The sequence below is a fragment of the Thunnus albacares genome, chromosome 18 (assembly GCF_914725855.1).
Source record: "Thunnus albacares chromosome 18, fThuAlb1.1, whole genome shotgun sequence".
NCBI classification, from domain to species: Eukaryota; Metazoa; Chordata; class Actinopteri; order Scombriformes; family Scombridae; genus Thunnus; species Thunnus albacares.
In genome coordinates this window covers 26460613-26483856 of record NC_058123.1, presented here as the reverse complement: position 1 = coordinate 26483856, position 23244 = coordinate 26460613, and the positions used below count along the sequence as shown (strand labels likewise).

Sequence of the window (23244 nt, the reverse complement as noted above, 5' to 3'; positions counted from 1 at the left end):
TGTGTGTTTGTGTTAGGTTCTATCAGGCCTTAAGACCAGTAGAAAGGTCACTGCTATGTTGAATTGCCAGCAGCCATGACAGCCTGTCTGTCTATCTGTCTGTCTGATGTTTAAAGCCTCTTGCTGTCTGCCTTCTGTTTGGTGAAAACATGTGAAATAACTGATGATTGACATTAAGAAAACGTTAAGTATTATACAGTAGAATGTATGTGTCTTTACCTCTGACTGAAGCTACTTAATCCCACTGACATCCAGACAACAAATTCTGAATTAGATACAGTCCTATGGAGGGAGGAGATGTCACGTTGAACCCATTACTTATAATTAAAAATATTATGGGTGTATCATATCACCTTTACCCTGTTGAGGCAGCACAGCACTTTCTGTATGTCCATTGAGGATAATTCAGTATCCTTCCACTTAGCTTCATAGGTTGGATTATAACAGTTCACTACCTGTGTTAACTGAACAGATAAAGATTAATCCCACAGGTCAACCAAACTATTAGAATAATAAAAATGTAAATCCCTCATACTAAAACTGGATGCACGGCTATGTATGTAAACTAAATACAGTATATAGTGTACTGTAAAATGTATCTCACTCAGTATCTAATGTAATTTTACAGATATATAACACAGTTTTGTATCATAAATGTTGATATATATGATATCTGTATGGTCTTTATATTAGTTAAACATCCTTCATCGAAGCAGCTGGTGCATTCAGACCAATAACCTTGTGCTGCTACAACAAAAATGTAGGTTTGAAAAATATCCCAAATGTGGAATTTTCTTGTAATTAATACTGCAACACAGATAAAGGGTCAAAAGGATTTGTCCATATATGTGAACATACAGTAAATCCATTATTTAACATTACATTAAAAATACAGTTTGCCATACGCTGCAAACGCCACATACATATTTCAAGTATTGACATGCGCTAAAAACATTATTTTTAAATATATATATAATTTCACATGTTTCTGAATGTGTGAGTTCAGACTGACACCCTGCAGCCCTCCTGCTCAGTCTGAGCGGCGGTCCTCTGCCTGTGCGACTTTTCCTCCAACAGGAAGCAGAGCTCCGCCTCGGATGCTGCTGCTGTTTATCTGATTACAGCGATACAAGAGCTGCGTCTCCTTAAAGCGACACTCCGGTTTAATTAATCAGACTACCGGAGAGGACAGAGGGGGAGAGAGACGCGAGGATGCAGATGAAGAGGGGGAGCAGCATCCGCCGGCCGCCTGCATCACCTCCCTGCAGGATACCGCGCGTCGCCGCTGCATTTCACCGCCTTGAGGTTATGAAACCGGCTGTAATCTGACCCTGCGTGCCGGCAGAAACCCCTCCACGACCCCTCTCCTCCCTCCTATCTCGCATCCTCAGATACATGGACCCTCAATGCGTCACACTCGTTCCTCCTGCGTCTTTTCTTCCGCAGACGCGTCGCTACCTTCTTGCCTGATATTTTGGTTGTGAAATCTGCTGCAGAAACGCGACACCCGGCTTTTCGCTCCAGCTCTACACATGGACTGTGTAGCCTTCATGACCTCTGATAAAAGCGTCGATAAATCTGCGGTCTGCCCGTCCTTGTTCGCTTGTCCGGCCTTTTGCATTTCTGCGCCTGTCTTTGCCGCTGACGCGTCGCCGCCGCCGCCGCCGCGTTGTCTGCCATTCAGTTGATGAAACCCACTGTAAGATAACGCTACATCCCTGCGACACCGCGTCTGCTTTTCCTTCCACATGGACTCTGAAACTTGCGCGCAGAGCTCGTAGTCTCCGCGCCTCCGCCCTCGTTCTGCCGTTGATGCGGTGCGCCTGGGTGCTCGCTGTCTCCTCGTCCTGGACCTGGCCGGTCAGTGATCCTCTGGTCCGGGGGGGCCGCTGCCCGCAGAGAGGCAAGATGGTGCGGATCGCCAGCGCGCTGGGGCTCGTCATGTTCAGCGTGGCGCTGCTCATCCTGTCGCTCATCAGCTACGTGTCCATCAAGAAGGACTTCCTGCTCAGCACCCCCAGATACGGACCTAATGGAGGACCCAGGATGTATATGTTCCACGCCGGCTTTCGGTGAGTTTAGGCCAGGCTTGGTTTGCATCAGAACAGTGTTTTCATATGTAGGCTATATGCTGACAGGGCAGGAAAACCAGTTGGATCTGAGTTGATGCAGCATGACTGTTTATGTTTTGAAATGGTTTTAAATCCTCATGAACGTTGTTAAAGAGCAATCACTGGTGTTTTTTTTTTTATATAGTTTGACAGTAAGTCATCCCTCTTCCAGGATGGAGCAACCATATCAGAAAAACCCAAACGCTGTTTACTGAAATATGTTTACAGTAGCTCATGAAGGTGATGCAGTGAGCAGCTCAGACTCAGGTGAAGGCCTCTCTGCTGTGTGAGGCCTCACAGATCACACTGTACTGCTGTGCTCACCTGCCTGTAAATGACAAATACTGCTGCATATAATCACTGTAAGAGGAGATGTTCTGTTTCTCAGACCAGACTTTATTAAAATGTTCATTCTAATCATTTATATACCAAATGGCCAAAGGTATGTGGACCTAACCACGTACTTTAGTGTATGTTTGGTACTGTTTTTGGGCTGTTTGTATTGTTTGTTCTATATAGGCCCCTCAGTTATAATGAAGGGGAATCTTCGTGCTACAGCCTACAATTATATTTTAGAACCTGTTGTAAGATGGAACCTTGCTATTAGACATTTCTGCAAAACACTAGATTATGTATAATGACAATATTTTTTAATGTCTAAGGCCACATTGTTAAAATGATTTCTTTCTGTAATATCTATCCATGTATCTATAGTATGTCTAATGTTGGGGAAAAGTTTGTGGTTATGGTTGTAGAAAAAAAGCACACATTAAATGATGAATTGTGACGGGACACAAACCTTGATGCTGGATCTTACTTTACGCTATGGACTCACCGCTTCTTTCCAAAGCCAGCTCCATAAATAAATTATTTTTCCCAGTTTGGTGTGGAAGAACTTGACTGACCTGCACAGAACCCTGACCTTTCACCTTTGGGATGAACTGGCACCATGACACCAGCTGCTAGCATTAGTTACAGTAGCTCAGTTCTCATGTAAACAAGCTTTTTACTGAAAAAGTATATGCAGCAATAACAGCATAGTGTATAAGCAGATGTTTCAAATAAAGAGACCAGTTTTTCAGTGACCATGAACACATGATGGGATGATGGGCCTTTTTACAGACGCCTAAACCAATTAATGTAAATAGAGGTGGACAAAATATTAGAACTAGCAGCTGACCTCTGATCTCCCGGTAGAAGGGAATCTCAAAGATTTGACCGATCTTTACTGGAAGCATTATCAATTCAAACTAGGATGTGGAAGTTACTTTACCCAAAGAAAGAGTCAACATACAGTCCATGTTCTGTTCATATTTATTTTTGAGAGCTGAAATGGACATGCAGTTTTGGACAAAAGCTGCTGATAGATATTGGAGGCCTATATGTGTGTTGATATTAAAATCCTCATGCAAAAAATAAGATAGCTGACATAATATCATTTGTGGAAAACATTAAAGGAGTAGTTTGACACCTTGTACGCTTATTTGCATTCTTGCTGAGATGGAAATGAAGAGATCAGAACTTCTCTCATGTGTTTTTAGTAAAGACCTAGAGTCAGGATCTGGTTGGCGTAGCTTAGCATAAAACAGCTAGCCTAGTCCGGATCTTAAGAGAAACAAGCAGAGCAAACGTTAACAGCAGATCAGCTAGCAGCCCTTTTCGGGTGTCCTTTGTCCTTTGTCCGAGTTGTATTATTGCTACTGCTACAACGTGTACGGGTCATACTATACTTATTTCTGATTTCCCACTATGTCTAATTCTACCTACTACTGATTTTGCAGTTACTATTATTACTAGCATTCTTCTCCTACTACTACAGTACCACTACTATTGTTTACCGCTATTACTGTTGGTCTTACCACCACTAGCAGCTGTAAGTATATTTATATGAATAGTATCTGACAGATGTACTAATACACCTCAAATTATGAGCACTTTACGCTACTACAACTTCAGTTAAAAAGGGGTCACTGATGTTTTCCTTTCTGTAGAATATCTCAATTACTGCTGCTGCCCCCACAAAGCAGTTTTCATTCATTCTGCTTTTAAATCTGATCACAGTGTCTCAGCAGAAGACTGTGCAGATTTATATGTCCTAGTAGATAGCCAGTGTGTTACTGATAAATTTTGTATTGAATATACAGTATAATAAGGCAAACTACACCATATGTCAATAATGGATGACACTAATTGGCTGATGTTTTTCTTCAATAAGAAGACATCCTCAGCCCTGATAAAGTGGTCTAAATGTGGTATATGTCAATGTGTTTTCAGTGTGTGTTTGTATCAGCCTGAAGGAAAACAGGGCATCTGTCACTTAATCCCACAGCTGTGAACTAGAGCAGCTCATTCACTCACAGCTCTTGTGTCTCTTCTTTAGTCCTTTTATAGCCATGTTTCTCTCCAAGTGCATATTGTGAAGTGTTTTGTTGAAAAAAAAGACTCCAAATTTTAAAACACATTTTGTGAATGACTCATGATGCAAACAGTCATACTGATTCTGACTTAGGAGGACATCTGGGTGATGAGTAAGCCTTTTATTTTACATATTTCAGCAAATAATCATGAGATCATGATGTACTGAGATTATAAGTGGATACCTGAAATCTGGCCTGTCTCCCAATTTATGCAGTCTTGAGGTTATGAAACCGGCTGTATATACAGACTTTATAAATTCTCATAAAAGCCAAGTTTGTGTCTTGCTTTCCACCACGCCATTTTTCTCAGTACAACAACAAAGTCACATTCTTTCTATTGGTGTTAAGCAGCTCTTAATGAAACTCAACCCGTCCTGTTAAAAATGATGCTCTTTGAGTTGATGGAAAGATTTTAATGTGCAACATCTGTGTGGGATGGTTGAATTTTCTTGACAATAACTTAACATCAACAACAGCAAAGCAGAAGGAACTGGACTTAACCGTAACAGTAGTGAGTCATGGAAATGTAGGCTACATTATCCTGAATTTATCAAGACAACAGGTAAACATAGAGGAAGTTTCAAAAAAAGACTTGGGTCTCTCTGCAGTAAATGTAGGCCCTGGCAAATATTTGAAACGTTATGAAATCCTTGCAAAAGTCAGTGTGCAGACTAAATAGACTTGCATTTTGTGTGTGCTGGTAATGCACATTGCTGTCCCACAATGCAATGCACAAAGGAAACGAAGGACCTTCTCCAAGCTGCAAAACATTAAAATGAATTGTGAGCTGTGATGCAACGGCTCCAGCTAAATTTCAGAAAAGTGTTCATTTTAATAGTATAGTATATTATAAAGTAAAAAGAAGTATAAGAAGCATCTTGTTTTCTCTGTATGAAGTTTAACCAAAGCCATTGTTTGATTGATATCTGTCAGTACACATCCTGTATCATTTCCTGTTAGTACAAAATGGTAAAGTACATAGATTACTTTCACATTTACTTACATACTCTGACAAGGAGAACATAGTGGACGGGACACAGTGCTGGATTATGCTGCACGTTGCTAATTTTTTTCCCTCTGGATAGATAGAGTGGGTATGGACAGAGAACTGTGTTTGTATGACAGAAAAATGTTTTATCTTTTCAGAGAGACTGATGAAAAAAAATGCGGAGGAACAGAGGCGAACAGAGTAGAGCAAGGATATGGGCTCTCCATTTACAGGTTATTGTTAATGAGCCTGTATGTCTGATGACCTCCACAACTAGTTTAGATGGTCAGATCCTGAGTGTGTGTGTGTGTGTGAGGTATGTTTACAGCTGGATTTATTGCATTTTTACTGCCTCAGATTCCAGTCCAAACAGGATGTCTGTTGACACCAGCAGAGCTCTGATACCTTGAAACAGGTTTTAGTAGGGTCACTGCGGTACAACTGCATGGAAAATCATTCTGTAAATCTTCGTTGTCCGACATGTTCGGTCAGGTCCGGAGTGTGACGCTAAAACAGCGTCGGTCTGATGAAGGTTCTGGAGGCCAGCAAGCCGTCCTTGGCTCAGATTTACGACACGAGAGCCGCATTCATTTTCCACCCGCCTGTAATCATTTTCCTCCTGGCTTGCTGTCACCACAGGCCAAGGTTACGCTCAGAGTGAGTTAGATGTGGAGAGCAGCATTTTGAAGAGAAAATACTCTGCTGGTGGACAAATCTGTATAAGTTTCCTGCTGTGTTGTTGCAAGATGGTGATTCAGAGAAATTTGTGGTTTTGCTCTGTTTGCGGTGCAGCCAGTGGATGGAGAACATGTTTGTCCATCTGCCATCATTAAGTTGAAGAAGACAATATTCCAAATGATCTTGGTGACTGACTGACCTTTACTGTAGCACCACCAGCTGGGGGAAAATTTCCACTAGACTCTAATGGTTAGGTTTCCCTTAAAATGATTGGCCACACTGATGCTTCGTTTAAGGTCAATGAAACGTCCCCTGTGTAGTGCATGGTCATGTACCTCCCAATTTATGTAACTTGTCCTTCATTGCATGTGCAATGTTTTCATTGAGGTGGTGCTTTGAGCTTAATGCTATAATCAGCATGGTGTCATGCTCACAATGCAATGATAACATTGTCACCATCTTACTTTAGTGTGTGAGCATGCTAACAATTTCTAATCAGTAATAAATATTAAGTCCAGCTGAGGCTGATGGGAGTGTTAGTTTTGCAGGTATTTGGTCATAAAGCAAAGTACTACAGACATGAAAATGTGACCTGATGATGGCGCTACATGAAAGGTCAGAGGATCACTGAGGTTATCAGGATTCATCCTGAGGGGAACATGAATGTATGCACCATATTTCGTGGCAATCCATTCAATAGTTGCAAAATATTTCACTCACAAATACCATCCTCATGGTGGCACAATGAAAAGTCAGAGGATCACAAAAGTCATTGCAATATGTCACCTAGGAACTATGAATGTCTGTATGAAATTTTACATTTTATGTTTGACCTACTGATGGCGCTACAGGAAAAGTAAGGAGATCACCAAAATCATTAGGATTCATCTTCTGGGCATCCTGGATATCTGTACCGAATTCATGGCAATGTATCCAATAGCTGTTGAGACCTTTCATAGTTTCATTTCATAATAACACCCCATCCCCCTGCCCCTCCCCTTGATATTTTTGCTGATTAAAGTACAGGATAAAATGTCATGAACATTGCAGTCTCTGGGGGTCATATTTTTATGTTTTTTAACAAATGTATTGACTCATCCAGTGTTTAGACCAAATCTATCTCTTACTGTGTCCAATTGTCAAATGTTTGTCTTTTTATTTAAGCAGCACTTTGTAAATGTGCAAAAAGTTTCATATGGCAAAGATACGGTAATCACCTTTATAGCTGTATTATATCACCATTATAAGTGCATTACTGTTGCTATGATATGATATATACTAAGGATTTGAATGCACTTAACCTCTGCATGCCAGGTTTTCATAGAGTCAATTTTTTGTATTCTTTTCTGTCAGTTAAATGATGATTTAGATAAGAGTGAATGAGTCTTTTTTCATGTTTTTGTTTCACGTTCCTCCTGCAGCGAGAGGCCGCCTCGCAAACCCGACCTGAGGTGAATACAGAGTGCTGACGTGTTCAAGAAAATTATCTATTTATCCATGGTCTGACAAACAACTTACTTCCTGCTATTGATCATTTGAAGTGGGAGAGTCTTTGTTTGACGTTTGTAGCAGCAGTTGTCTTTCTTATAAAACCATCTGCAGCTTCTGCTTCAGCTGTTTTCAGCCGAGCTGAAACCTGCAGCCATCAAACTGTTTGTGTTGCTATAAAGACGAGAAGCAACATCGAGTCTAAGACACTAAATTTTCTATGCCGTTTGATGGTTTGGTGCTGGATTTGAAACAGCATGAAATAAAGAAGTCAAGAGACTAGTAAAAACATTCTCTTTTAGCAAGTATGAATTATATGTCACTTTATTTCATCACAAAGCCCCCAAAGTCCCAAAAGATTACATTTTTTAATCTAATATTTGCCTGCACAAGTTAGTATCTTGTGTGCATGTAAGGGATAAAAAATACATGATCTTTGGGGACTTTAGGGGCTCCCTAATATGCATTTGTAGTGATGTGTCCAAATTAACAACTCAGAAGTCTTGATATGAAGTGAGTTGCTTTCCCAACACCAATTTGTTCATTTTTAGTATTTCCACAGTTTTCTTTTGGGCAAATTCTAATCAATATTTCATGCTGATCCTGATCCAGTGCTGCACCATTCTGGCTGAGCCTCACTTTCTACAAAGATGGCGGACGCTGCAACCACAAAATAAAGCTGCTGGAGGTCTGACTGCCATCAGATCCAGGTCAAACAGTATTTACAAATACTTTTAAGAGTTGGTGTTAAACTGACCAGGCACCACAGAGGTGGGGTTTGCCGTTCAGGACAGTATGATAGGTTACAAAATGTTTGAATGATCACAGATTTTGGTGTTGGGTTTTGTCAAAATCTCGGTGATCGAACCTCCTGATGCAGTAAACTCCACCGGCCTGGTTTTTCATGCAGGATGAACCAAACTTCAACTTACTTGCAAATACTATTTGACCAGTTGTGTCTGCCATAGCAGAATCTTGACCTGAAACCTCGACATTTTGGTGTTTAGTCAAATTCAGTAGAGTAGTGTTAAAGAGGCAAGTTCTCTCATTAAACTAGCTTTCCAACATTTGGGAAAATCTCTTGCTGTCCATCTTCCCCAGACGATGATGAGAAGATGGATATCAGTTTCATCTCTGTGTGACTGGTACAGAGATAAGTCCAGTCCAATTTTAAAGATTGTGTTTCCTATGGCTGCTTCACAACAAAAGCTTAATTCAGCTCTGACACAAAGAGAGCCAACAGTGAGGCTGATATCAATGACATTAAACTGCATTAGATTACATGCATGCATCATTTTCCTGTGAATCCCTCATGCTTTGGAAGGAAATCTGAATCCTGTGCGGGAATGGCATACCCTGCCACAACTCATAAAAACTACCATACAGAGAGATAATTACAGCATGTAAATACATTGAATCGCTACCATAAATAATATCAAAATGGAGTTTGATTTCATGAAAATCTTAAGGGTTACAACTTTAATGGAAGTTATTGCTCTCTTTTGGATTTAATCTGAAAATGTTCATGTAAATTTTTTCACCTTAAAACTCACTAAGATTTCCTACTATCCAGTGAGTTTGTGTTTTCAACATTCCTCCAGTAACAACTGGACTTTTGAGATGCTACATGCCGTTACTGTGCCCAGGAGTCATTGGTCATCAAGTACACCTGTACACACCTACACCTGTATAATAAACAAGATAAAACATTTAATCAGATAGCTTTGTATTTGTCAGGTGTATTTCTCTCTTTTGAGGGAGCTAAGCTAACAGTGTCCCCCTGCTTCCAGTCTTTGTACTAAGCTAGGCTAAACACATCCTGGACCTGGATCACATCTCTGTACTGGATACTCAGAGATTCATTTTCTCATCTGACCCTGGGGAAGATGGAGAATGAGAGGATTTCCCAAAATGTTGGCCTATTACTGTAACAGGAAATGTGAACCGAATGCTATCCTGACTTTGGAGGGTCGTTATTCGACCAGGTGACAGCAACATGGACAAGAAAAACTCAAATACATTTAAAATGTCAAGGTTTCTGTGCATAAAGCAGGCATATGGAAAGGCTTAAAAGATAAAGGAATACATGGTTAATCCTCTGGTTAAGGTTTTATACTCACTCATGGGGATTATCATTAGAGGGGAATGGAAGAGTTTAGGCTTCTTGCACTGCAAAAAAAGTGTTCATCTTAACAAGTATGTTGACCTCATCTTCAATCTTAAAATATTTTAGAAAGTCTTCAATTACAAGGCGTCATTTCAAGATGCCGACAGTTTTTTCAAACCATCTTGAAACTGAAAGAAGTACATGAAACTGAATTTGAATGAAGGATAAATATTTCACATCACATACAGTGTTTCAAATTAAATATGAACAACTTGCTAAGATGGACAGAATTGCTGCAACAGTTTGGCCTTGTTGCTAATTTCCCCACAGTCCACTGAGGTGATTTTATTCTGAGACTATACTAGATTCACAAGTATGCAAAGGGCTCAAAGTCTGCGTTTACACTGAGCTGATAGTGTAAATGAAACTGTCTGAATGAGTTTTTCACTGCAGCGGATTTCTAAAAGAAACAAAACATATTTTCTGAATGGCTCCTCAAACACTTGCACATTTCAATCAGCTTCTTCTTTTGGAGGCATTTTAGCTTTGTGAAGACTGATGGAGAAAAAAAAATATCAGTAATTATGAATCTTCTGCAGCACCCAGCCCTAGCTCTTTATTACATCTTGAGTCTTATTTTTGTACTTTTGGCCATGATATCTAAAACACTGCTATAACAAAGTTTGACACGTCAAGAAACACAAGCAGTCAGACCCACAAGTTAGTCAAACTCATTTGGAAGAGAAAACAAAGGTGAACTGTAAAATGATTATTCAAACTGTCAGGTGTAAACATCTATCACAGTTTACAGACCTAATCCTACTTCAAATTTGACCTATGTTACTTACCATAGTTATGTGCATAGCATACACAGCTTTCCTGTGCGACATTTCAGGTGCCCTCACTTTCAGGTTTTAAGGTATTTTTCAAGTAACAAAGAGGCATCTTTGTGCAATAGAAATACTTTATTTTTATCTGATTAAGAAAACAACAAACTATCATCATTGCTGCAACAGCTTGGATGAAAAGAACGTGTACAATTTTGTCTCCAATTTTTGCGCAGACTGTTCCTATGCAAATTTATGCATGTTCAAACCAGGTCTGGTCAGAAAACGTGGTTTAACTGAGTGGCTAAGCTATTGGCTTGTTTACAACATGTCTGATAGTCTGACTGCTTGTCTTCCTATCCCTGTCAAACGAATTATCCTTCAACCGCCCAAGGCATTTCCTACAAACCTTGTTTAAAGGAGCTAAAACGCTTCTCAAAAACATTTTGAAGTGCAAGTGGATGAAGCCAACCTCCTCCTCACTCAGGAAGACTGGGTTAACCTTCATGTCTCTTCCTCCTCCTTTTTTACCTCCTCCTCTTCCTTTGTGTAGCTCCCAGCTGGCAATGAAGTATCTGGATCCAGCTTTCACTCCTCTGACAAACGCTCTCAGCGAGGACCTGCAGAACTCCTCTAAATGGAGGTACAACAGCACTGCTTTTATACAGCAGAGGTAGGTTACACACTCATACACACACAATCTCCCTCTTTCCATCGTGTTTTCCGCGGGTGCTGAAAGCTTAGAGTGCTTTTAGCACTTACAGCAGTAGTAGTAAAAATGCTTCAGTTATCTTGAGCAAAGATCACAACAATGTCACAGTAACAAAAAATAAGGCAGCATTCACATAGAACATGTATTGTTTACAAATAAGTTAATGTTGACAACAGATGGCTTATGTTGTTGTGGTGTTTGGGTTTGAAAGCATTTTATTAAATCTGAATCCATTATAAAATCTTTTGAATTCCTTATCGGATTAATTTAGGTTAATCATTCAACAATGTAAGTTACTATATTTATATATGACTTATGACTTGACTTATTTTTTATTAAACGTATGAACATCTAATTTGGAGAGCAAGTTCAAATCAAGTCTTGAGTCTTGACAAAGCAAGTCTTAAGTCAACTCTCAAATCCTTGAGGACAGGTCTTAAGTCTCAAATCTTGTCAAAGCGGGTCTCAAGTCAGTCAAGACTTTGTCTCAAGTCCTTACAAAGTAGTCCTTGAAGGCAAGTCCAATTCAAGTCTCGAGTCAAGGCTTGAGTCTTGTCAAACCCAATCTAAAAAGTTTCAAGTCCTTGATGGCAAGTCCAAGTTAAGTCTTGAGTCAGTTTAGATAAGTCTTTGACAGGTTTTGTCAAAGCAAGTCTCAAGGTAAGTCTGAGGTCATGGAGGGCAAATCCAAGTCAAGTCTCAAGTCGTGTTAAAGCTAATCGTTATATCTCCAGTCTTTTAGGGCAAGTCCAAGTAAAATCTCAAGTTGAAGCAGTTGAAGCTGTTGATAGTGGTTCTTCACATCACAGAGACAAAGTCCTTTCAGTGGAGAGGCCAAATAATTACATATTGATGGTTGATGATGCAAGTCCTTCCTGTCGCTTTCTTGTTTTTGCTTTCAAGCCTCAAGTCAAGTCAAATCTCAAATAAGTCATGTCTCTCAGCAGTCAAGTTCAAGTCAAGTTTCAAGTCCTCATTGTTATGGAGTCTCTCAATTCTCTCTGTCTTTAGTCCATAAGTGTACTTGTCTATTTGGTCAAAACAGATCCATTAGTAGTAATGATAATGAAAGCCCTTGTGGAAGCAGAAGTGTTTTTTGTGCAACCAGAGAGCCAAAATCATGTTCAGATTAAAAGATCATCAGGAAAAAAAGCATCAGAAAATGAAACACTTATTTTGATGCTGATGAATTTTAATATCACAAAATGTGGTTTAATCAGATCTGATGGGGCTAAATGGTTGAAAACAAAGCAGCGACAAAACAAGAGAACTGCATCTACAGCAACATTCTGCTCCTCCATCATCCACAAACATTAATATGCATACAAATCATGTTTAATGCAGATTGAGAATTATATACAGTACATAATATCATCATAATCATTGTTTCCAATTAGACTGAAGGACATAATTTAAATGCAGAGTTGGTATTAACTGGTTTTATTGTGTTCATAGTTAATCAGATCTGTGCAGTATGGGGTTTAAATCCTTCATCCACTGTTTGTCATTATTATAATTACTTTTACATTCTGTTGTGGTCACAGTGCCAGCTGTCGTATCCACAGTAATGACTGCATAAAGAGCAAATCTGTAAAATAAGCTTAAATTACCTTACGTTGAGAACTGCAGGAGGTGGACATGTTAACAGCAACACCTGTAGTATACAGTGCATCCAATGCAATAAAGATTTGATTCAACTCTATGGTATTTTTTTTTTTTTGTGGTTTTCTTATATTGGGTCTTTATATCGTAAGTTTCATATTATTTTGTCGACCTGGAACAACTTACAGTTGTCCAAACCCTGTAAATTTCCCTGTGCTATGGTAAATATGAAAAAACCCAATGTGCGAAGCTTGTGGAAGCTTACAGTAAGGCCGCAGTAATGAACAAAAACATCTTTGCATCTTGCAGGAATGAGATTTCTCAGTACATCGACATTCCCCACAACTTCACGCTGACACGAAGCTCGGTGCGAATTGGACAGCTGATGCACTATGACTATTCGAGCCACAAGTATGTCTTCTCCATTGGCGAGAACTTCCGCTCACTCCTCCCTGAGGTCTCGCCAATCCTCAACAAGCACTACAACGTCTGCGCAGTGGTCGGCAACAGTGGCATCCTTACTGGCTCTCGCTGTGGTACCCAAATTGAGAAGTTTGATTTTGTCTTCCGCTGCAACTTTGCGCCGACGGAAATCTTTAAGAAGGATGTTGGGCGGCGGACCAACATGACGACCTTTAACCCGAGTATCCTTGAGAAATACTACAACAATCTACTGACTGTGCAGGACAGGAACAACTTCTTCCTAAGCTTGAAGAAGCTGGATGGTGCCATCCTGTGGATCCCGGCGTTTTTCTTCCACACGTCGGCCACAGTAACCAGGACACTGGTTGACTTCTTTGTGGAACATCGAGGTCAGCTGAAGGTCCAGCTGGCCTGGCCTGGAAACATCATGCAGTACATCAACAAGTGAGATAAATTACAATACTACAGTACATCCACAAATATCATCATGCAGTACATTAACAACAAAGACCCCACATGCAGGTGATTTATTTTTCCTTTGCTAAAGGCTTGTCTGTAGCTTTCATTTTTAAAAAAGACTCCTAATTATCCTCTAGATTTTAGGAAACATTGCTCCAACATGAGCAAAAGGTGCATTTGTTGGGAACTATTTTCAGTGGTGGACTAACATACATATGGTGCTTTAGTGAATATTTCTGGCAGTAGGACTGTGTGTTGGATTGAGTCAAAATAAACTATGTGAATGTATTCATGATAATGAAGGAACATATCACCCAGTGCAACAGTGTGACTCACTGATGTGTTTTTAATAGGTTTTGGACAGCAAGGGAGCTCTACAGCACAGAAGAACAGTATATCAGGCTTTGGATACACAGATTATACTTGCTTGTAGGATGAATTGGATTGAATTGAATTGTTGATTTTCACAGTTTCTCAAGCCCAGCCCTGTTTCATAAAAATTAATTTAATTACTACTCAGTAGTTTTTGCTGATTACATTTTGGAACAAAACATTATTGCTGCATGGATTGATATGATGCACTGGCAGCGGTCGTAGGGAAGTAGTTCAGGGTGTATAGTTGACATTTTTTTATTCAGAGTCCTGCACCTTTCAGTGCTTTTCTACTTGTCAAAGTTGCTTCACACACAGTAAGTCCCCATTCAAACCTGGTGAGGCTGGTCAACTCTGTCTCCGAAAAATTCCATGTTACTCAGGACACAAACATGTCAGCACCTGTCAGTCTGTCTCTTGTTTAGTTCGTCCCTCTTTCTCTATTTCTGTCTTTCTGTTTAAATGTCCCTGTATATCACTGTTAGTGACAAACATGTGGTTGTATTGTATTGAGCGGTGCTCTATATGGCAAAGAGGAGATTTAGACTCCAAAGCTGGATTATAAGGAAACAGCTATTTAGTGAAAGGTATGGCACAGAGCTGTAACTGTGTGTGGAGAGGGATTTAAGTCTGGTGCTTATAGTGATGTAGTGGTAGAATAGGCTCCTCGTACAGTACCCTAATCTTTACCAATCCCATTAAATCTACCTGCTCTGGAAGAATTACCACGTTTAAGCAGCTCAGACGGCTTTCAGCACATCGAGGACTTGTGGAGAGGCTTTTGTTGAGGCCAGTTTGGAGAGTTTCCCCTCTGTGACGCTGCAGACTGAAAGCATCAGCAGTGGTCAAATTAGTTTTTTTTATATATATATATTTGAAGTCACTCCTTTCAGTAACAGCTTAGTCCCATAATTTTTATGAATGGCATGTAGGAACATGTTGACAAAACCTGCCACAAGCACACAGTCCAAGGTTATCTCTTTGATTTTTATTTTTGCAAATGGTTATAGTAAAATCTTATTTTCACATGGATATGAAAATATTTTTTGCCAGAGCTTCACATGTTTAATACTCAAAATAAACATAAAATCCAAAACGATGGGAAAAAAATTACACTGAATCATCAGTGTAAGAGCAGACTGAATTTAGTTGTTTTATTCCTTTATGTTATTTACATTCCACCTTAATATTTATATGAAAAATTTACAGCTCTTTAAATTGTTCTCCTCACTTGTACTCAACAGCTACTGGAAAACCAAGCAGCTGTCGCCGAAGCGCCTCAGCACCGGGATCCTGATGTACACGCTGGCATCCTCCATGTGTGACCAGATTCACCTGTACGGCTTCTGGCCCTTTGGCTGGGACCCAAACACGGGTAAGGAGCTGCCATACCACTACTATGACAAGAAGGGCACCAAATTCACCACCAAATGGCAGGAGTCTCATCAGCTCCCAGCCGAGTTCAAGCTCCTCTACAAGATGCATACGGAGGGACTGTTGAAGCTCTCCCTTTCCCACTGCGCTTAGGGCTAGTACTGCAGCAAGTACAGCGCTTCTTCAAACTCCTCTCCAACGCTTCCACAGGCCAGAGTTATAGAAACTACCAAACAGACAAGCAAAAGATTTATGTGGTTTTGTCAAAAGCAAAATCTTGGCTATAAGGCTGGCTTGGCACAAGGGGTTCTTAAACAGTTTTTAGCCCAAGATCCTTGAGCAAAAGCCCATAATCCTGTGCTCAAAGTGAACAGCAGCTTGAGAAACAAGGAGTCTATTAATTTTCTACTGCTCAAGAAACTTAAGGTGATGAGGACTGCAGTTTGTTTGTTGAAAAAGGAGACTGCAGCTGGACTTTTAAGCAGTGTTGCTCCTCAGCAGAATATCACAAGCTTGTATTGCTCAATGGTGTTTATATCAAATCAACAGATTGCTTGTGTAACATCAAGACAGTGTTCAGGCCGACATTCAGACTGTGTGAAAAAACGCAGACCCCTCGTCCACTTCAATGAGAGCACTGTTTTTGCACAGCTATGTCCTGACACGGAGGACTCCAGCAAAAAAGACACAGGTCATCTGGCAAACCTGGCTCCACTTTTGAGGCAATGTAATGCAACATCATCTGGCAAGGTGCTATGTAGATATGTGCAAGAGCTCATTCCTGGTAGATTACTCTGTACTATGAACAGGGTAATTCTACTGTGTACCACGCAATTGTGGAGACAGAGGATAAAATGACTGTCACCATGGTAACGTTCCAGAGTGATAAATCCTGTCTCATATTATTATGAACAGCTGTGCAGTATTTTGGTGTTTGATAGACCTTTAAACTCATTGGTCTTTTATCCAAACTGGACTTATTTCCTAAAGAAATATACCAATAACATCACGGTCCCTTGTGTTTTTTTAATGCAGTGCTGTTTTCGGTCTGAACGTCTTGTAAGACAGTAATGTGGTTGCTCGCAGTTTGACTCATACTTACCCTAAACTTTTCTTATGCCAGGGTCAGACTACACAGTGATTTTTGCCTTTTTAGATGGTCTTTGTGTCATCACACATAAATTCTTCCATGACTTGCCCGGGACACATGTCAGTTGTTGGCATGGCTTGATTTCTTTCACAACATGTATGACGTTCAAGGGCGGTCAGGAAGGAGGTCCCAGACTGATTTCACTGTTCCACCGAATGGTTCCAACAACATCATTGCTCTTACCATTCTTCTTGTTTACAGTTGTGCACGGAAGAGTGATCTGTGCTCCTGTTGGTTAATGTCACAGTACATATCATAGAAATTGTCAAACTAGGCCAGTTGCCCCCTACGCTAACTTTTTGTTCCCAAGGTCCCATGTCTGTTGGGTAGGGCCATTATCAGGCTGATTTTGTGTAGTCTGATCCTAGCATTAGTCATACTGATCTGTAGTCTGAAAACAAAGAGCAATGATGTTAGCTTCTTTCAAATCAAGAAAAACCTTGTCACTGACTTTAATTTCAGAACAGGACTCACCAAAAAAATAGTTAACATATGTCAAATGGGTGTATCATCATGTGTCAGTACCAGAAACAGTTTTGCTGCACTTTTAGGTTTACAAATGATTGTTTTATAGGAGAATACTATAGGGCTTGTGCTTGCTCCATTTGGCAGTGGTACACTTTAAATTAAATACATCTTAAATTTACGCATTTGGCTCTTATACAACTTAAAATGAGTGCAAAATTAAAATAAACTAACCATAGATGAGTCATACGCATGGTAATTTAGTCAAATGATTATAGAAAATTTCAATTTGTTACCCAGATTTCAGTGCATTTCATTTTAAAGCTGCATTCACTGATTTTTTTTTATTATTATTTTTATTTTCATTTTTTTGCCACTTGGGGGCACAAGTTGAAACCACAACCTTGATCATCTCATAAAATTGTTATGGGTAATGCGAGCTGTCAACAGTAGTTACACTTCTAGCAGACACAGAGTAACGTTGGAGTTGTGTATGTGTCGCCCTGATGATTAAAGGTCCAATATTGACTCTCCTTTTAGCTCTGATTTGGTCTCCACTAACTCCTGAGAAGAATATCTGGCTCTTTAGCTGCTCGTTGTTCCCCTTTCTTCACTAGCTAGTTGCTTACTTTTCTGTCAGCTGGGCAGGAAGTGTACAGTGGTTTACTGGAGCTTATTTGCTGAAAACAGCTGCCTGCAGCTGCTAGCAACAAGGTTGATGAGAGCAGAGCTTTGGGCTGGAAAACAGCAACAACAAACAATTATCCTAAAGAGAGTAAAATGTTTCATAGAGCTGATGGGAGAACCGAAGAGAGTTTGGTGATAATTCTCTGTGCGTTTGTCAGTATGAGTGACATCATATTCATATTACACGTAGTTATTTGATTCATGGTTAATATGAAAAATATTTCTAAGTGCAGCTTTAAAATCAATCCACTGTCAAGAGACCTCAGATGTATTCAGTTTGACAAATTAAAACCAGAAGTTTCAACAGAACCTCTTTGATGGCACTATCAAGAACTGAGGACCTCCACTATGGCCACTGGAGTGTGTGCTATGTAAGGGTAAGGGTATGGAACATACAACATGCAAAAGAGCATAACTATAAGAGCAAAGGCTATTGAATATCATTAGCTGTTTGTTACTGAAAGCTGAAAACTTTACTACAGCACAACTACAACTACAATAACTGGCACAATGATAAACTGTGAGGACTAAACTGAGTCAGGTTGTGTGTCCACGTGGCATCTTTAATGGGCAGAGAAGCACTGAAAGTGTGTGAGAACAAGAACATGAAAAACCGAGAGCTGTTCACACCCTTTTTAATAAGGCTGTCACTTTTTATTTGATATATTTGAAATCTTGTTTGTATTTGAGAAAGTCAGTCTGTAACTATATGTCCATATACAAAACCATCATAGTGTATAAGTGCAAGAGGCCATGCCTTGTACTCCAGCGGGGGGCACACTGTCTCTTTAATCTATTGCATGCTCTGTGACCTTAATAAACTAGGCTATTGCCCTCTTTCTCAATGGAAAATTGAGGAAACTACCTAGTCATAGAGATACAAAACCACTGATGTCAAAATTGTGGATAAAGGTAAGGCTATTTTCCAGCTTTGTGAAATGCAGCTGAGCAATCATGGTAGCTTGCTACCTATTGCTGGCAGCTTAGTTTAGAATTAGAATTAGGTTATGTATGTGTTTGAATTAATTCAAACTATTTATGTGCTTCTTTCTCATTCATTTGAGCTTGATTTCTTTTTTAAAGTGACAGCCCTTACTACTTTGTAAACATTACTGTTAGCTAGCTGGTTGAAAAGTCAGCATTATGCAACCACCAACTTATCAGGAAAATTCACTTTTAGCAGTATGCTCCCATTTCTTGTCTTCTTGTTGTGTTTTTTCCCTCCATTTCTGTGTGTTTACAACAACAATATCAGGTATACAAAATAGGGGTGTAACAATTTAGATTCTAAATCAAAAATCGATTGAAATGAGTGTTCGATTTTGACCTTCGAACTCAAAAGCAAGATCAGCGATTTTTTTTCTCTCCACCCCTGCCTACTTGTGCACGTGCAAACAAAAAAAACATCATTTCTAAGATGACACAGCGTAGCTTACCAGAAGTCTGCAGCTGCATTACTTTTTGAGACACCATGGCCACTGCCGGAGTCGAAGATGATGGAGAAACAACAGAACTGGAATATCCTCGTGTTTCCCTGAAGTCACCGGTTTGGGAACATTTTGCCTTCCCTGTGAATTATGTAAACAAAAAACGCATAGTTGACAGAAAAACTACAGTTTGAAGGCTATGCTACACACTTCAAACTTCCAGGATCAATAACTTGTAAGCGAAACGTTATTAAAACACAAACAAGGCCCTACCATTGTAAGGTAGACAAGCTACAACCAACCTTTTCACCAAAATGAGCCATCCTCCAAGCTGGACAAATAACATTGGTATCTATGTACATCTGTCTGTGAGACAAGTGTGCAAGGACCGTCTACAAAGTGTAACACTTAAACTTAATTTCAGAAACTCAAGCTGTTGTTGTTAAGTACCCCTAGTAGCCATCAGTGCTGAAAAAAAAGTTTAAATCAAAAATGTAATCGAATCGTGACCTTAAAATCAAAAATCAAATCAATTCGTGGATTTGGAGAATTGTGACACCCCTAACAGAAAATAGGTAATATAGATTAGAATATAGGCTCATAATCCCATAGTCCCACGAATCACTACATGTGGCTCCATTCTCACCAAGTTAATTTTTTTATTTGCTGATGCTAGATAGTGCTAGTGAGGGAATAGAGAGACACATTATTTTAACCTGAGGCACTGTGAGGCAGGCACAATTCATCTATTAGTTTTCATAGTATCTAGAAAAGATGCCTAGTAGACACAGATCCTAAAATTTGTCTCTCATCTTGAGACTCAGGCTGCACAACCGTGAAAATTGTAATTCTGATTGTTTTGTTGTTTTGGATATTTCAATCAAGATTATTGGTTGGTGATCTGCGAGAAATAATTATTTTGTGGCATGTTTCACATTTTATATCAGCATGTAAATTTTATTAAAATTTTAAAAAAATCTTGTTTGGGTTAGCGTGAAACATCTAAATCAGTATTTTATGTTTTTAAAATTATATGATATTTTAAAATTAAATGATATTAGAGATCTCCACTTAGAGATTAGAGATAATTAGCTCAATATGATTACATAATCAACAACAAGGACCAAGGCCAAAGAGTGCAGATTGTTGCTGCTGGATTGTGAATCTACAAGGAGACAAATGACGGGACACAAACTCTGGTCCCCCACCCCCATCTACCACCTGACCTCCACAACCTTGCTTTCCTCCTTTCCTACATTTTAATGTTTCATGTTAGCAATGCGTTATAGATTCATCCATTGTGAATATAATTCCTAGGGATACTGGGCTGGAATTTAAAACTCACAGTATGTAACAAAGTGTGAATCTACAGTCCGCAGCTCATTGTAGGTCAAAGGGACTTTAGGTGACTATATATATGACAATATGACAATAGTTTACCTTTAAACTAAAAATAAAAGGCCGCACACCAGATGTTTGCCCCATATTGCAGCACAATGCTTTTATCTGGAGGAAAGAGCTATATTTAATGTGTGTGAACATTACACGTTTTATTTGTTAAGGGACTGGTTTAGGAAGAAATTACAGCAAGAAAAGATCTCAATCTCGAGTCCTAATCCCACTTTGTTGGCCTGTTTATGTGATTCTGATATATCCAACTTCAAGAGCAATCTTAGGTAATTAAAATAACAATACAACATATTGTCACAGCCATGAATTCCAGTGTGTACACATTGAACAAAAAACAAACAAACTTTTTTTTGTATCATGAAGCCCTTCTATTCCGAACAGTAAACAACACAAATCAATTTGGGGGAACTGAAATTGAATTAAATTATTTTGGTCGAGGTTAGGTCAAGGTTTTTGTTAGGTTTTCTTTCAATTCAATGACAAAATCCATCACAATTTTTTTGGTAAGTTCATGAATTTTGGCCCTCTTGGCATTCCATAGACCCTGTGTATATTTGTATGCTCAGGTCTTTGTGAATGGTTACACTTATACAAATTACTTTTATCGTTGCTTTGGTGTGGGGTTTAGGAAGGTATTTATGTGTGTTATGTGATATGTTAATGTTTCGCAGGTCCATCTTGTATCTGTCATTTGTAATGAATTTGTATTACTGATTTGAAACGGTGATGTGATGTTTGGTTTCCGATGGTATTACTTGGAAACCAATATATGTTTCTGTTGCTGTATTTTCCATCATATCCTGCAATATCCAGAATGTCCGACACATTATAATCAGGAATTTGCGTCTGGGAATTTTCCCCAAAGAAACACAAACATCCATTCAGTATATACTTAGCCAAGGGAGGTGGTCTGGTAGTTAAAGAGACAGTTCTTCAACTAGGCTATAATCATTGATATCAATATCTGTTATCATTATCAATATCATTATTTTTATCAAGTGGTCATAAGCCAGGTGCATTCATCCTGAAACAAGGATCAAACCTGTGATTCAACAGTTACAGAGCATTTGATTGAACCACCAGGCCACCCATCCCTTAAAGCAAAAATGAATTTCTCACATGCGAAAAACCATTTCACACGTGAAAAATTCTCTGGATGGTTTTCAGACATTTCACATGTTAAATTCACTGTTGGCATGTAGGCACATGGAATTTTCAATATTTCAGGTATGAAATGTAAGAATTTACATGTGAAAATAACAATTTTACATGTAGTATCAAATGCGAAACAACATTTCACATGTGATAAACTCGCAAACGCACACTTTGTTCGGACGTTTCAAATGTTAATTATTGTATTTGACATGCTTTGTTTTGCAAGGAAGTGACTTTTTTTTCATTGTTTTCATATATGCTGCAATGTGTCAATGAGAACAAAAATGACAGAAACTGAGACTATTTTTATAATCTGCGGCTGAATTTCAGCTGTGCTTTTGTTGCCTCTTATTTGTTTGTTTGTTTTTTAGTCTCATACAGTTTAATTCTAAAATGAGATATCTATGACTTGAAATGTTTTCAGGACTTTGACAAAAAGATTGTTGGTGGTGAAGGTTAAGTCACTGTTTAATAATAATAGTGTTATTTTTTGACTTGAGCACATTACCTGCAAACTCTTCAAAGTTAATAGGATGTAATTGTATTTTATTTTTGCCACCTCTTATTTTTGTAATATAAAATATAGATAAGTATCAGGTAACATTTTTCCAGAATGTATTTCTTGCAATTTGGAAAGAAATTTGTCATTGCTTCATATCAATATGTCTTTAGAGATCATTCTATGGGGAGTAATATATACTAAAACCACATTTAGTTCCATAACAGCAAAAAGATTGAGATCTTTTCTGCAAAAGGAAATTGTAACATTGTAAAACCACATTTAGATATCATACACAATATGCTCTAGATTAACAAATAGTTTTTATTCTTCCAAAACTTGAAAGACAATATATCTACTCTGTATTTATTTCATCATTTAGTCATTAAAAAGAATGAAATTATCAATTTGACAAAGCGAGTCCTGTCTTGTTTTGAGGGAATGTTAACTGATTGTTTCTGAAGACTGAAGTCTGTTTAACACAGTCTTGTATGTGCTTTAAAATTTGAGGATTGTTCTGTTGACTGTTGGATTTTTTAAAATGTATATTCTTGTGAAGGCATCACACATCATTTGATGCCCATGACACAGAAGAAGTAACCAAGATGCAGCAGGCGTGTTGATCCAGGGAGCAAATGTGATCAAATTGCTGCTTTTCTGGAGAGTTAATGTGTGTTTGCCTAATTATACTCGTAAAACAGAAGGCCAGAGGCAATATACTGTGTATGTATATGTGTGTGTGTGTGTGTGTGTGTGTGTGTGTGTGTGTGTGTGTATGTATATATATATATTTATATATATATGTATGTTCACACCCACTCACTTTATTAGGAACAATCCAAATCAAATATGCAATCCAATACAACAGCTTTGCCATAAATTCTACTTTTACG

The 23244-nt window shown here is 38.9% G+C and overlaps 1 protein-coding gene across 1 annotated transcript; it reads left to right on the top strand.

Moving 5' to 3' along the window:
• Nucleotides 1–1021: 1021 nt before the first annotated feature.
• On the top strand, nt 1022–22730 carry st8sia3 (ST8 alpha-N-acetyl-neuraminide alpha-2,8-sialyltransferase 3). The gene is made up of 4 exons (XM_044334480.1): nt 1022–2072; nt 11170–11289; nt 13240–13797; nt 15429–22730. Exons 1-4 carry the CDS (start codon nt 1813–1815, stop codon nt 15709–15711), a joined length of 1221 nt encoding a protein of 406 aa, XP_044190415.1. The 5' UTR covers nt 1022–1812; the 3' UTR covers nt 15712–22730.
• The last annotated feature ends 514 nt before the right edge of the window (nt 22731–23244 follow it).

Coding starts and splice junctions, on each gene's coding strand:
- st8sia3 (XM_044334480.1), top strand. CDS start 1,813: ATGCGGTGCGCCTGGGTGCTCGCTGTCTCCTCGTCCTGGACCTGGCCG. Junction 2,073..11,169: donor ATGTTCCACGCCGGCTTTCG/GTGAGTTTAGGC, acceptor TCCTTTGTGTAG/CTCCCAGCTGGCAATGAAGT. Junction 13,798..15,428: donor ATCATGCAGTACATCAACAA/GTGAGATAAATT, acceptor TGTACTCAACAG/CTACTGGAAAACCAAGCAGC.